This window comes from Dendrobates tinctorius, unplaced genomic scaffold (genome assembly GCF_039654945.1).
Source record: "Dendrobates tinctorius isolate UK_male_01 unplaced genomic scaffold, ASM3965494v1 ptg000093l, whole genome shotgun sequence".
Lineage (NCBI taxonomy): Eukaryota > Metazoa > Chordata > Amphibia > Anura > Dendrobatidae > Dendrobates > Dendrobates tinctorius.
Window position 1 is genome coordinate 19153949 of NW_027361761.1, and position 16160 is coordinate 19170108.

Consider the following 16160-nt stretch of genomic DNA (forward strand, 5'->3'; position numbering starts at 1 on the left):
GTAATGTATGTACACAGTGACTGCACCAGCAGAATAGTGAGTGCAGCTCTGGGGTATAATACAGGATGTAACTCAGGATCAGTAATGTAATGTATGTACACAGTGAGTGCACCAGCAGAATAGTGAGTGCAGCTCTGGGGTATAATACAGGATGTAACTCAGGATCAGTAATGTAATGTATATACACAGTGACTGCACCAGCAGAATAGTTAGTGCAGCTCTGGGGTATAATACAGGATGTAACTCAGGATCAATAACACTGGTCAACAGCATTTTTGGTGCCAAAGATATTTCATCGAATTTAGGGTATTTTTGGGGTGCTGATTCTGAATATGTCATCAGTTTTGCCAGATTGGCTCAAGTTTTTGAGATTTTTGGTATCTTATTTATAGCACTTGTTGGTAAATGCGACGCATCATCTCATTAATTTCTTTGGATTAGTACTTGAACTGAGCAGTTCTCAATATAGTTTTGTGTTAATTAGTGTTCTAAAAGTTTGTTCATAGCTTGATTTTTGCACTAACTTTATGTTGTTGTCTGTTTTCCAGTGAAAAGCATGAACTCATCAAGAAGAAGTTGTCTTAACGATCCAGACTCATTCTGTTACATTTGTGGTGAATACACACTGCCAAAACATAGAAGAAACATAACAGACTTCGTAAAAAAAGTGTATTTTGCCTATTTTGGGGTTATGCTTGGGGACCAAGACAAGTTTTGGGCACCACACATAGTGTGCAAAGCATGTATCGAATTATTACAAAAATGGAGCAAAGGACAAAGAAAAAGCTTCAAATTTGGTGTTCCAATGGTGTGGAGAGAGCCAAAAAATCATCATGATGACTGTTATTTATGGTAAACACAGGTACAGGCACATCTTCACAATGAGGGACAGGCCTTCTTGCAGATTCCATGTTACTCCCATTTTCGTTTCTTATGCTTATTGAATCCTTGCACTTGCACTGCACAGAAATAACAGTCATCATGATGATTTTTTGGCTCTCTCCACACCATTGGAACACCAAATTTGAAGCTTTTTCTTTGTCCTTTGCTCCATTTTCGTAATAATTCGATACATGCTTTGCACACTATGTGTGGTGCCCAAAACTTGTCTTGGTCCCCAAGCATAACCCCAAAATAGGCAAAATACACTTTTTTTACGAAGTGTGTTATGTTTCTTCTATGTTTTGGCAGTGTGTATTCACCACAAATGTAACAGAATGAGTCTGGATCGTTAAGACAACTTCTTCATGATGAGTTCATGCTTTTCACTGGAAAACAGACAACAACATAAAGTTAGTGCAAAAATCAAGCTATGAACAAACTTTTAGAACACTAATTAACACAAAACTATATTGAGAACTGCTCAGTTCAAGTACTAATCCAAAGAAATTAATGAGATGATGCGTCGCATTTACCAACAAGTGCTATAAATAAGATACCAAAAATCTCAAAAACTTGAGCCAATCTGGCAAAACTGATGACATATTCAGAATCAGCACCCCAAAAATACCCCAAATTCATTAAAATATTTTGGACACCAGAAAAAAAATTTTTTTTCGTTGACCTGTGTAATGTATGTACACAGTGACTGCACCAGCAGAATAGTGAGTGCAGCTCTGGAGTATAATACAGGAGGTAACTCAGGATCAGTAATGTAATGTATGTACACAGTGACTGCACCTGCAGAATAGGGAGAGCAGCTCTGGGGTATAATACAGGATGTAACTCAGGATCAGTAATGTAATGTATGTACACAGTGACTGCACCAGCAGAATAGTTAGTGCAGCTCTGGGGTATAATACAGGATGTAACTCAGGATCAGTAATGTAATGTATGTACACAGTGACTGCACCAGCAGAATAGTGAGTGCAGCTCTGTGGTATAATACAGGATGTAACTGAGGACCAGTACAGGATCAGTAATTAGAGTTGAGCGAAACGGGTCGGAAAAATTCAAAAGTCGCCGACTTTTGGCAAAGTCGGGTTTCATGAAACGAAACCCGACCCTAGGATGAGGTCGGCCACGAGGTCGGCGACTTACGCGCCAAAGTCGCGTTTCAAAAGTTTGTTTTGCGCTCTTTTTCAGCCAATCAGGATCCACGGACACTGTGGGCAACGTGATGACATAGGCACGGGTCACCACCATCTTTCAGAAGGGCATGCAAGTGATTGGCTTGCTTTGGTGGGCGTCACAGGGGGTATAAAAGGGGGTGCACGCCGACCGCCATCTTACTTCTGCCGATCTTAGTATAGGGAGAGGTTGCTGCTGATTCTGTAGGGAGAGCGTTAGGCAGGGAAGAAGTAAAAAAAACTGCTTCTGCTGCTAGCGATTTGGCCTGCACAACACACCAGTCACTGTGTGTGCAGTGCAAGGGGAGGCTATATAGTGGTGTATCAGTGGTGTTGGTTGTTGGGCTGCCTTCTAAGGCTTCCTGACATTCCTGCATTGCTGTTTACCCACTGCTCCGCAAACTGCTTTTTTAAAAGCAATCCAATCTCCCTTATCCTCTAGTCACTTTTGTCACAGCTGTGCCATCGAGCCTGTCACATAGCGCTCAGATATTCATTGGGCCTCACACATTCCAAAAGTGTCCAGTGTCCAAAAGTGTGTGCAGAGATTCAAAATCTCCCTTATCCTCTAGTCACTTTGGTCACAGCTGTGCCATCGAGCCTGTCACATAGCGCTCAGATATCAGTGGGCCTCACACAATCCAAAAGTGTCCAGTGTCCAAAAGTGTGTGCAGAGATTCAAAATCTCCCTTATCCTCTAGTCACTTTGGTCACAGCTGTGCCATCGAGCCTGTCACATAGCGCTCAGATATCAGTGGGCCTCACACAATCCAAAAGTGTCCATCCAGTGTCCAAAAGTGTGTGCAGAGATTCAAAATCTCCCTTATCCTCTAGTCACTTTGGTCACAGCTGTGCCATCGAGCCTGTCACATAGCGCTCAGATATCAGTGGGCCTCACACAATCCAAAAGTGTCCATCCAGTGTCCAAAAGTGTGTGCAGAGATTCAAAATCTCCCTTATCCTCTAGTCACTTTGGTCACAGCTGTGCCATCGAGCCTGTCACATAGCGCTCAGATATTCATTGGGCCTCACACAATCCAAAAGTGTCCAGTGTCCAAAAGTGTGTGCAGAGATTCAAAATCTCCCTTATCCTCTAGTCACTTTGGTCACAGCTGTGCCATCGAGCCTGTCACATAGCGCTCAGATATCAGTGGGCCTCACACAATCCAAAAGTGTCCAGTGTCCACAAGTGTCTGCAGAAATTCAAAATCTCCCCTGTCCTATAGACACCTTGTACCTTGTTTTACATTACTATATAGTTTGTTGGATTTTGTCTACATTTCCACCAAAAATGAGGAAGGCTGGTGGAAGAGGCCGTGGAATTGGGCGGGGGTTGGCAGCTGGTAATGATGGTGTTGGTGGTGGATCTGATGGTAGTGGCAAGAGCAAAATAGGACCGAATGCAGGAGGTGCTGACCCTGCGTCATCGTCTGGCTACGTAAGGCCTCGAACGCTTAGTTTTCTAGGAGTTGGCAAACCGCTTTTAAAGCCAGAGCATCAGGAAAAAGTTTTGTCTTACATTGATGACTCAGCCTCCAGCTCTATCGCCTCCTCTTCTTCAGTTGTAAAAAGTAAAAGCACTGAGTCGTCATTGGAGGCTCATGTTCATGAACCACACCTTTCCTTGTGTCCTTCACCCCAACCAAGATTGAAGGATCACGCAGGCCATACTACTGATTACTCCATGGAGCTGTTTTCACATACCATGCCTGGATTATCAAGTGAAATGGTGAATTACCCAGGCCAAGATGAATCTGACATGGAGTGCACTGATGCACAGCCGCTGATGGATGATTCTGCTGGTACATTCACTCAGAGCACTACATTGTCCTCGCAGTGTACAGAGCCAGATTCTGACCCTGATGAGACTCAGGTGCCCCTTCCCGCACACTATACCACCATACACTGTGACACAGAGGAAGGTGCACATGACATAGAAGAGGAGGTGATGGATGACCCAGTTGTTGACCCAGATTGGCATCCATTGGGGGAAGAGGGTGCTGCTTCCAATAGCTCAGATGAGGAGCATCCACAGCAGACATCGACATCGCAACAGCTGTTATCTGGCAAGCCCGGAGCACTCCTAAGACAGGTTCCAAACATCAAAAGAGTTGCTGGACAGCTTGTCCAGAGGGTCAAAAGATCACAGCGTGCTAGGCCGCAAAATGTCTGCCAAAGTAGGAAGAGTGCAGTGTGGCACTTTTTTGACCAAAATCCTCATGATCAGGCCAAGGTTATCTGTAAGAAGTGCGCAAAGACCTTTAGCCGAGGGAAAAATCTGAAAAATTTGAATACCAGTTGCATGCTTAGACATTTAACCAGCATGCACTTTCAAGCGTGGACACAACACCAAACCTCAAGTACCACATGTGCAACTGATCACAACGAAGGTAGTCAGCAACGCTACATTGTTTCCCCCACTGTAAGCCCACCGGTTAGCACAGCAGCAAATGTTGAGGTGTCGTTGCAAGACCACAGCAGTCAGGGAATCCCACTGTTATATCAACGAAAGACTGATTCTAGGCCATCAGAAAGAACACCAACTCCATCACCATCATCAACCCTCTCTCAGTCCGCCCTGTCCACCGCTACTTCCACCATATGCAGCTCTCAAGTCCAGCTCACCCTCCCAGACACTATGAGTAGGTCAAGAAAGTACTCAGTCTCTCATCCGCGTACACTGGGTTTGAACGCCCACATTGCCAAACTAATCTCGTTTGAGATGATGCCCTTTCGGTTGGTGGAAAGCACAGCTTTCCGCGAACTCATGGCCTATGCAGTACCACGCTATGACCTACCCAGTCGCCACTTCTTCTCTCGCAAAGCCATCCCAGCCCTCCACCATCATGTGAAAGACCGCATTGTCCATGCACTCAAGCAGTCAGTGAGCGGAAAGGTGCACCTCACAACTGATGCATGGTCCAGTCGGCATGGCCAGGGCCGTTACGTGTCCATCACTGCGCACTGGGTTAATGTGGTGGATGCAGGGTCCACAGGGGACAGCGGTGGTGGGACAGTGCTGCCTAGCCCACGGTATAGGAAACAGTTGGCTGTAGGCGTTCGACCCTCCTCCTCCAGAAGCGAAAGCTCGTCCACAGAGCGCAGTCGTACGAGCACTCCATCTGCAGCTGCCACTGTTGCACACGATGTGTCCCCCTATCGAGCAGCTAGTGGAAAGCGTCAGCAGGCTGTGTTGCAGATGATGTGTTTGGGCAACAGACACACCGCCGAGGTGCTGGCCGAGTACTTGAAGCGACAAACTGAGTCATGGCTGGGCAGTGTACATCTTGAGGCAGGCAAGGTAGTTAGTGATAACGGACGTAATTTTGTGGCAGCCATAGCCCTTTCAAAACTCAGCCACATACCTTGCTTGGCTCACACCTTGAACCTGGTGGTGCAGTGCTTCCTCAAAAATGATCCGAAGTTAACAGCCCTGCTCCAGAAGGTGCGAAGACTGTGCGCGCACATCCGCCGGTCGCCTGTACACTCCGTTCGTATGCAGAAGCTGCAGCGATTGCTCCACCTTCCCAACCACCGCCTCATTATCGACATTGCAACAAGGTGGAACTCCACCCTGCACATGGTGGAGCGGCTGTGCGAGCAGAGGCAGGCCATAATGCATTTGTGGGAGGATACACGGCCAGGCACTTTGAGAGCAGACATGGAGTTGACAGGTGTGCAGTGGTCGAAGCTGAAAGACCTTTGTAAAGTCCTTCAGTGTTTTGAGGAATGCACACGGCTGGTAAGCGCAGACGACGCCATCCTAAGCATGAGCATCCCACTTATGCGTCTGCTCATGCAAACTTTGACGCACCTTAAGGAGCAGGCGTCTGCAGCCAATGTTGATGAGGAGGAAGAGGAGGAGGGAATCCTTGATGACATTCAGCCATTGTCTGCTCAGGGACCTCTCCTGGACGAGGTGGAGGAAGAAGAGGAGGAGGAGGATGATGATGGGGATGATTACTTAGGGGAGGAGGATGCATCTCGTGGGGCAAGTGAAAATGTTGGCGTGGCAAGGTCTGGTACAGGGTTTGTGCGTGACTGGAGGGATGTGGATTTGCCAGAAAGTGCTCCTCCACCCAGCACTCGCAGTGCATCATTGACACCGGGAACATTGGCCCACATGTCAGATTATGCCTTGCGGATCCTAAAAAGGGACCCCCGCATTGCCAAAATGATGAACGATGACGACTACTGGTTGGCCAGCATCCTGGATCCACGCTATAAAGGCAAATTACAAAACATCATGCCACAGGAGAACCTTGACCTAATATTGGCTAATAAACAAGCAACTCTGGTAAATCGGTTGCTTGAGGCATTCCCAGCACACAGCAGCAGTGATGGTTCTCACACGAGCCGTACGGGCCGGGGGCAGCTTGGCAGAGGTGTTCGTGGTGCACACAGCAGAAGTGGCGTTGGAGACAGGGGTTTCATGACAATGTTGTGGACTGATTTTTCAAATACCGCTCACACAACTGGTAATACTGCATCGATGGAAAGTGACAGGAGACAGCAGTTGTCAACTATGGTTACAAACTACTTTTCCTCCCATATCGATGTTCTCCCACACAGGTCATTCCCCTTTGACTATTGGGCCGCTAAACTGGACACCTGGCCTGAATTGGCCCAATATGCCTTACAGGATCTCGCTTGCCCAGCTGCAAGTGTGCTATCGGAAAGAGTCTTCAGTGCAACTGGATCAATCCTGACAGAAAAAAGGACCCGTCTGTCAACCCAAAATGTGGATGATCTAACCTTCATTAAAATGAACCACGCATGGGTTTCCAAGGATTTTGTCCCACCTTCCCCTGATGACACATAGGGTGACAGAAAAATGGCTTGCTTTGGTCCACCTCTTCCTGGTACTTCACCTATTTCGCCTTTTGCATCAGCTGAATGTCCAACATCAACATATGCCACTTTCTAAAACTCCCTAACTGTGCTGCCTCCCCCCCCATGGCCGGGGTCACCACCTAGCACACGACACCGTGCGAGTGCCGTTGCCCTGGACAGGTGGGTAGGCCGACTCTTGGGCGCGGGCACTGGCACAGGGTCCCTCATAGTGCAATCAAGTGTCTCTGACGGTGGTGGTGCACACCCGCCGTCAGACACACCGCCGTACTATGAGGGGCCCAGTGCCAGTACCGACGCCCACGAGTGGGCCCCCCTAGCTTGGGCAGGGCCCCAGCATTTGCAATCTTTACCTCTCCCTGCTCCTCCGCTGTGTAATCTGGGCCGTCAAATCCATACTGTGCCTGACACCGTCTGAGCCTGCCTCCTGATGTATAGACATATATTTTGAATGTGTACGCTATCCATACATGTTATCCGGGGAAACGGTACCCTTTCTAACCTTTGTGCAATCACGTGCAATCCATACTGGGCCTAACACCGTCTGAGCCTGCCTCCTGAGACATATATTTTGAATGTGTACGCTATCCATACATGTTATCCGGGGATACGGTACCCTTTCTAACCTTTGTGCAATCACGTGCAATCCATACTGGGCCTAACACCGTCTGAGCCTGCCTCCTGAGACATATATTTTGAATGTGTACGCTATCCATACATGTTATCTGGGGATACGGTACCCTTTCTAAGCTTTGTGCAATCACGTGCAATCCATACTGGGCCTAACACCGTCTGAGCCTGCCTCCTGAGACATATATTTTGAATGTGTACGCTATCCATACATGTTATCCGGGGATACGGTACCCTTTCTAACCTTTGTGCAATCACGTGCAATCCATACTGGGCCTAACACCATCTGAGCCTGCCTCCTGAGACATATATTTTGAATGTGTACGCTATCCATAAATGTTATCCGGGGATACGGTACTCTTTCTAACCTTTGTGCAATCACGTGCAATCCATACTGGGCCTAACACCGTCTGATCTTGCCTCCTGAGACATATATTTTGAATGTGTACGCTATCCATACATGTTATCTGGGGATACGGTACCCTTTCTAACCTTTGTGCAATCCATACTGGGCCTAACACCGTCTGAGCCTGCCTCCTGAGACATATATTTTGAATGTGTACGATATCCATACATGTTATCCGGGGATACGGTACCCTTTCTAACCTTTGTGCAATCACGTGCAATCCATACTGGGCCTAACACCGTCTGAGCCTGCCTCCTGAGACATATATTTTGAATGTGTACGCTATCCATACATGTTATCCGGGGATACGGTACCCTTTCTAACCTTTGTGCAATCACGTGCAATCCATACTGGGCCTAACACCCTCTGAGCCTGCCTCCTGATGTATAGACATATATTTTGAATGTGTACGCTATCCATACATGTTATCTGGGGATACGGTACCATTTCTAACCTTTGTACAATCACGTGCAATCCATACTGGGCCTAACACCGTCTGAGCCTGCCTCCTGAGACATATATTTTGAATGTGTACGCTATCCATACATGTTATCCGGGGATACGGTACCCTTTCTAACCTTTGTGCAATCACATGCAATACATACTGGGCCTAACACCGTCTGAGCCTGCCTCCTGATGTATAGACATATATTTTGAATGTGTACGCTATCCATACATGTTATCTGGGGATACGGTACCCTTTCTCACCTTTGTGCAATCACGTGTAATCCATACTGGGCGTGAGAACGGCTGGCGAGCTGTTAAGCAAGCTACAGCACCTGTGGTTCGCACACGTAAGTTTTTCATTTTTTCAGGAATGACGGTTAGGCCTAATTCCGGAACTGCGGTTGACCTGCACTTACTGGGAAATCATTGTTCGCGGGTAATAATTGTAATCAGTGATCCCCATCACTAACGTTGTTCAGCGGGTTATCTGCACCTGTAAGCGACAAACGCTGGCCTTTTCAGTGTAGCGCACATGCAGCCACGGACATGTAAGGGCATGACACACCAGTTATTGGCCAATCTCATGTGCCAGAGCCTCACGTGTCCCTCCAGTAAGCCGGACTCGGACCGCGGGGCATGACGGAGTCTCGTTCGTTAACGGAATTAAGCTTGCAATGTGTGCATCTTTTCTGTAGCTGGCATGGTTGAGGTTTCCCAGGTGGAGTCGAATTTAACCGTAGGCTCCACTCCTGGTGGTGCCCTTCTGGACATTCCTTTAAGGTTCAGCTTTGCAACCATACTGCCCACGTAAAACAAACACTTTGCCTTCATGAACGCTGTTTGGAGGGTCATGACTCGTGGGAATAACGCCGCCCAAACAGTTAACCTGCTAGAGAGATCCTTCGTTGCTCCCAAGCATGACATCACACTCCCTAGGAAGAAGGTAATGCCACTGTGGCGACCGTACTCCTGGGGGCGACACAAGTGCACTGATGCCCAGCCACTGCTCGATGAATCTGCTGGTACATTGACCCAGACCACTACATTCCCCTCGCACGCTACACGGCCTGAATCTGACCCTGATGAAACTCAGGTTACCCTTCCCATATACAGTTCCATCTTACACGGTGACAAAGAGGAAGCTGCAGATGAAAGTGCAGGTTCGGCCCACCCGCCGTCAGACACACCACCGTACTATCAGGGGCCCTGTGCCAGTGCCGTCGCCAACGAGTGTGCCCCCCCTGCTTGCTCAGGATCACAGCACTTGCAAAGTTGAAATACTGTGCAGTGAGATGGAAGATGGGGACGACGAGGAGTCCAGACAAGTACAGGGATTCCCTAGCGAGGAGACTTATTTGATTGTTTTCAATGTTGGGACAGCAATTTTTGGGGAGCACTATACTCTGGAGAATGATAGATGGGGCCCACCATACACTGGAACATTCCAAAGGTGGACATCAGACACTGGAGCAGCATTTACAGGGCCCATTATACACTAGAGCATTAGAAATGGGGCCCATTATGTTTGGAGCATTATTTGGGCCCATAAGACAGTGGAGCTTCATCCATGGGGACCAACATATACTGTAGCATTATGTGGAGCTCATCATATACTGTTTCAAACATTATATGGGACCAATGATTCTGTATGGAGAAATAGATGGGCCTCGTCATGATATGTAAAAAGTGAAGTATTTTTCATTGTACTATACCGCTATTTCTCTGCCGTATCGGAGCATGATGAGTTGTGGTATGTGTTAAAGGGGCGCTCTTTCGCCCAGGGCACATGAAAACCTGCAGCCAGCCCTTCCCCCCCACAACTTTAGCCAAATAACCCCCATTTTTCAGTGCGTAACTTGTATTATGAAGTTAATTAAGGTTGACAAGCTTAAGTAAGAAGAATTGATGCTTTTGGCATTCAAATGGGCACTGTAGGTGTGTTTCCTGTCCTCCTCTCACTGCCGACTTTTATTCCCCATTGACTTACATTGGGTTTCGTGTTTCGGGACGACCCCGACTTTTCCCTATAATCGGACGATCTTGCTCGACCCGACTTTTGGAAAAGTCGGGTTTCACGAAACGAAACGCGACCCTAAAAAACCAAAAGTCGCTCAACTCTAATGTAATGTATGTACACAGTGACTGCACCAGCAGAATAGTGAGTGCAGCTCTGGAGTATATAATACAGGATGTAACCCAGGATCAGTAATGTTATGTCTGTACACAGTGACTGCACCAGCAGAATAGTGAGTGCAGCTCTGGGGTATAATACAGGATGTAACTCAGGATCAGTAATGTAATGTATGTACACAGTGACTGCACCAGCAGAATAGTGAGTGCAGCTCTGGAGTATATAATACAGGATGTAACCCAGGATCAGTAATGTAATGTATGTACACAGTGACTGCACCAGCAGAATAGTGAGTGCAGCTCTGGGGTATAATGCAGGATGTAACTCAGGATCAGTAATGTATTGTATGTACACAGTGACTGCACCAGCAGAATAGTGAGTGCAGCTCTGGAGTATAATACAGGATGTAACTCAGGATCAGTAATGTAATGTATGTACGCAGTGACTGCACCAGCAGAATAGTAAGTGCAGCTCTGGGGTATAATACAGGATGTAACTCAGGATCAGTAATGTAATGTATGTACACAGTGACTGCACCAGCAGAATAGTGAGTGCAGCTCTGGTGTATATAATACAGGATGTAACCCAGGATCAGTAATGTAATGTATGTACACAGAGACTGCACCAGCAGAATAGTGAGTGCAGCTCTGGGGTATAATACAGGATGTAACTCAGGATCAGTAATGTAATGTATGTACACAGAGACTGCACCAGCAGAATAGTGAGTGCAGCTCTGGGGTATAATACAGGATGTAACTCAGGATCAGTAATGTAATGTATGTACACAGTGACTGCACCAGCAGAATAGTGAGTGCAGCTCTGGTGTATATAATACAGGATGTAACCCAGGATCAGTAATGTAATGTATGTACACAGAGACTGCACCAGCAGAATAGTGAGTGCAGCTCTGGGGTATAATACAGGATGTAACTCAGGATCAGTAATGTAATGTATGTACACAGAGACTGCACCAGCAGAATAGTGAGTGCAGCTCTGGGGTATAATACAGGATGTAACTCAGGATCAGTAATGTAATGTATGTACACAGTGACTGCACCAGCAGAATAGTGAGTGCAGCTCTGGTGTATATAATACAGGATGTAACCCAGGATCAGTAATGTAATGTATGTACACAGAGACTGCACCAGCAGAATAGTGAGTGCAGCTCTGGGGTATAATACAGGATGTAACTCAGGATCAGTAATGTAATGTATGTACACAGTGACTGCACCAGCAGAATAGTGAGTGCAGCTCTGGTGTATATAATACAGGATGTAACTCAGGATCAGTAATGTAATGTATGTACACAGTGACTGCACCAGCAGAATAGTGAGTGCAGCTCTGGTGTATATAATACAGGATGTAACCCAGGATCAGTAATGTAATGTATGTACACAGTGACTGCACCAGCAGAATAGTTAGTGCAGCTCTGGGGTATAATACAGGATTCTTAATGTACTTATGTGTCTTGGATTTTATGATTTGCACCCGCTCAGGTTGTCCTTCTTTTGGGGCATTGGGATGAATTTCTATATGGAAATTGCAAAAATGCGAGCAGGTCGGAGGTTGTGGGCACATCTTATTGAGAAGAACTTCCAGCCCAAGGACAAGAAGTCTCTGTTGCTGCGCGCACACTGCCAGACGTCTGGGTGGTCACTTACAGAACAGGTGAGGACCCTCGAATACTCAGAGTGTCACATGTAGACACTGATGTGAGAAAGAGCCGGTCTGCATAATGATTGCACGAAAATGAGGCATCGTTGCAAATAGTCTGAAATAGAAAACGCTTATTCGAGGTCTACAGCTCCACTGCAGACCTACACTGGGTACGGAAAGTATTCAGGCCCTTAATGTACACTCTGCACCTCATCTTGACTGAAAAAAACAAATGTAGAAATTTTTGCAAATTTATTAAAGAAAAACTGAAATATCACATGGTCATAAGTATTCAGACCCTTTGCTCAGACACTCATATTTAAGTCACATGCTGTCCATTTCCTTGTGTGATCTTCCTTGAGATGGTTCTACTCCTTCATTGGAGTCCAGCTATGTTTAATTAAACAGATAGGACTTGATTTGTAAAGGCTCACACCTGTCTATATAAGACCTTACAGCTCACAGTGCATGTTAGACCAAATGAGAATCATGAGGTCCAAGGAACTGTCCAAGGAGCTCAGAGACAGAATTGTGGCAAGGCACAGATCTGGCCAAGGTTACAGAAGAATTTCTGCAGTACTCAAGGTTCCTAAGAGCACAGTGGCCTCCATAATCCTTAAATGGAAGAAGTTTGGGAAAACCAGAAGTGTTCATAGACCTGGCCGTCCAGCCAAACTGAGCAATCGTGGGAGAAGAGCCCTGGTGAGAGAGGTAAAGAAGAACCCCAAGATCACTGCACACCAAAAATGAAAGCATGAACTGCACCTCCAAAAATTATAAATTGATCTAATGCCGCTAGGCAAAATTTATGAAGCAAACATGAGATTCTTAGTTTAACATACTGATCGGACTGTATGAAGCCCCCTGCCACGTCACGGCAAACCTCATAGTGAGTGTACTGCCCTAACTGAGCGGGGCCGTGCGTCGACCACTGCAACAATGCACCAGCAGAGCAGACGGCCCAGGGTCTGCAGACCGCGCCGCTCCACCAGCAAAAAACCACAGCAGCAATGGCTGCCACACAGCACCAACACCAAATGAAAGGAGTTCCCATCGCTCCCACGGAGCGGAGCCGTGCACCGACCACCGCCACAGCAGAAAAGCTGCGGCAGGGCAGACGGCCCGGTGTGTCTCACAGCACTCTTGCTGCAAGACAGAGTCCCCATGACTCCAAACTGCGCCGCCCCATCAGCACAGAACCACAGAAACAATGGCCGCCACACAGCACCACACCAAATGTAAGGAGCAAGGAAGTCAACTCCATCAATCTCTTCAGTGAGAGCAGAAATGGGCTACACCCATTACTTTGCAGTCTCCTGTTAATTAAAATCACCTGTGCCCGGAGGTGCTGTCCTCTCTCTTTTTTTCAGTATATCCCAAGATCACTGCGGCTGAGCTGCACAGATGCAGTAGGGAGATGGGAGAAAGTTCCACAAAGTCAACTATCACTGCAGCCCTCCACCAGTCGGGTCTTTATGGCAGAGTGGCCGGTCAGAAGCCTCTCCTCAGTGCCAGACATATGAATGCCCGCATAGAATTTGCTAAAAAAACCACATGAAGGACTCCCAGACTATGAGAAATAAGACTCTCTGGTCTGATGAGACGAAGATAAAACTTCTTGGTGATAATTCTAAGCGGTATGTGTGGAGAAAACCAGGCTCTGCTCATCACCTGCCCAATACAATCCCAACAGTGAAACATGGTGGTGGCAGCATCATCATGCTATGGGGGTGTTTTTCAGCTGTAGGGACAGAATGACTGGTTGCAATTGAAGGAAACCTGAATGCGGCCAAGTACAGAGGTATCCTGAATGAAATCCTCTTCCAGAGTGACCTGGACCTCAGACTTGGCCGAAGGTTCACCTTCCAACAAGGCAATGGCTCTAAGCACACAGCTAAAATAACAAAGGAGTGGCTTCAGAACAACTCTGTGACCATTCTTGACAGGCCCAGCCAGAGCCCTGACCTAAACCCAATGGAGCATCTCTGGAGAGACCTGAAAATGGCTGTCCACCAACATTCACCATCCAACCTGATGGAACTGGAGAGGATCTGCAAGAAGAATGGCAGAGGATCCCCAAATCCAGGTGTGAAAAACTTGTTGCATCATTCCCAAGAAGACACATGGCTGTACTAGCTCAAAAGGCGCTTCTACTCAATACTGAGCCAAGGGTCTGAATACTTATGACCATGTGATATTTCAGTTTTTATTTTTTAATAAATTTGCAGAAATATCTACATTTCTGTTTTTTTTTCTAGTCAAGATGGGGTGCAGAGTGTACATTAATGAGAAAACAATGAACGGTGTATGTCTGCTTAGTAACAGTCTGTTTCCATGCCTACACATAGCTTTGCTCGGGGCCGGTAAACCCCAGACCATATTATTAATAGGATGGATTTGTATATCTGGTGACATGATTGTGATACATCGGCAGGACCCGTACAACAACGTCATCCGCACCGTGATTGAAGCCATGGCCGCCGTGTTCGGGGGCACGCAGTCGCTTCACACCAACTCGTTTGATGAGGCCTTAGGTCTTCCCACGGTGAAGAGCGCGCGGATCGCCCGTAACACCCAGATCATCATTCAGGAGGAGTCCGGGATCCCTAAGGTGGCAGACCCCTGGGGGGGTTCCCACATGATGGAGTGCCTCACCGAAGACGTGTTCCAGGCGGCTCTGAAGGTGAGGACGCGCACGCGTGTGTGCAGATGCAGCAGAGCCGGTCCTTCTCTCCGCTTCCTCTGCAGCTTTCTCAAGATCTTGGCTTGCCGTCAGTGAATGTGAACATCAAAAAAATAGAGCATCAGTTTTTGTGTTTCTGGCGTATTTTATTATTAAGAAAAAAAAAAAAAAAAACACCTTGTTTGTGAAACCCAAAATTTAAAATTCGATCAGGTCTTTATTTTGCCACGTCTTCTAGATGCTGTTGGTGGTGGCCTCTAAGGAGTTAAAGGGGTATTCCGATCTCTAAGATCGTAGTAGATGTAATAGTAATAATATTAACAAATGCAAATGTAGAATAGTTCTTGTGATTAGCTGTCTTTCCTCACGTGCAGAGGCAGTGCAAGATCTTAGGTATCCATGGTTACCACCACTGACATAGTGATTATTAGCTAGTGGTCGTAACCATGGATACCTAAGGTCCTCCGATGCCTGCACATGAGGCAAGAGACATAGCTAATCAGAGAAACTATACTACATTTCTAATTGAAATTATTTACTAATATTATTACAGCTACTACATACTGGATCTTGGAAAATGGGAATACCCATTTAAGTCTTTACGTCTGCGACCAAATTTCATCTTTGCATTGTCAATTTGTTTTTTCTTTTTACTCTCCTTTATCCAAGATTCAACTTTATGATATTTTTTCGCCCATCGACACAGTTGTAGTCCTGCAAAAAAGAACATGATTTTATCATTTCAAATACTGAAGAAAAAAAAAAAAAAGGAAAGTAAAATGCAGTTCCATTACTGTTTTCTTCGGAGGGGGGTTGTTTTGAAAGCTTTAGGCTGAGTTCACACGTGGCGTTTTTTTCACATTTCCGCGGCGGTTTTAACCGCGCGATTTTGCCGCGAAAAATAAGCATCCCATGCATTCCTATGGGATTCCGCAATGCTGTGCTAATGCTGCGGTTTTTACCGCGGCGGAATCGTTTCGCGGTAAAAACCGCAGCATGCTCATTAATTTTGCGGGATCGCGGCAATTCCGCACCCATAGGAATGCATTGTTCCGCTTGCTTCCCGCATGTGGCTGTGCACACCATGTGGAAAGTAAGCAGAACATTTGCGGTTGGTACCCACGGTCCGGAGGAGAGGAGACTGTCCTCCGGGCTTTGGGTACCATATCCCTGTAAAAAACAGAATTTAAAATAAAAAATATTGTTTTTCTTACCTTCCGGCGTCCCGCGCAGCCTTCCCGCCTCTCTCCACGCTCCCGGTTCCAGTAATCCTTTGCGAAAATGTCC

The 16160-nt window shown here is 46.7% G+C and overlaps 1 protein-coding gene across 4 annotated transcripts in view; it reads left to right on the forward strand.

Annotated features, from left to right (window-relative positions):
• Positions 1 to 16160, forward strand: part of MMUT (methylmalonyl-CoA mutase) — a 67267-nt gene that overhangs the window by 12314 nt on the left and 38793 nt on the right. For all 4 annotated transcript variants that reach the window (XR_012234295.1, XM_073586516.1, XM_073586517.1 and 1 more), the window contains exons 5-6: positions 12031 to 12202; positions 14625 to 14873. Coding sequence is in view for 3 of the 4 variants with exons in the window: in XM_073586516.1 (XP_073442617.1) it covers positions 12031 to 12202; positions 14625 to 14873 (421 nt within the window). In the remaining variant the exon portion in view is untranslated. The remainder of the gene's footprint in view (positions 1 to 12030; positions 12203 to 14624; positions 14874 to 16160) is intronic.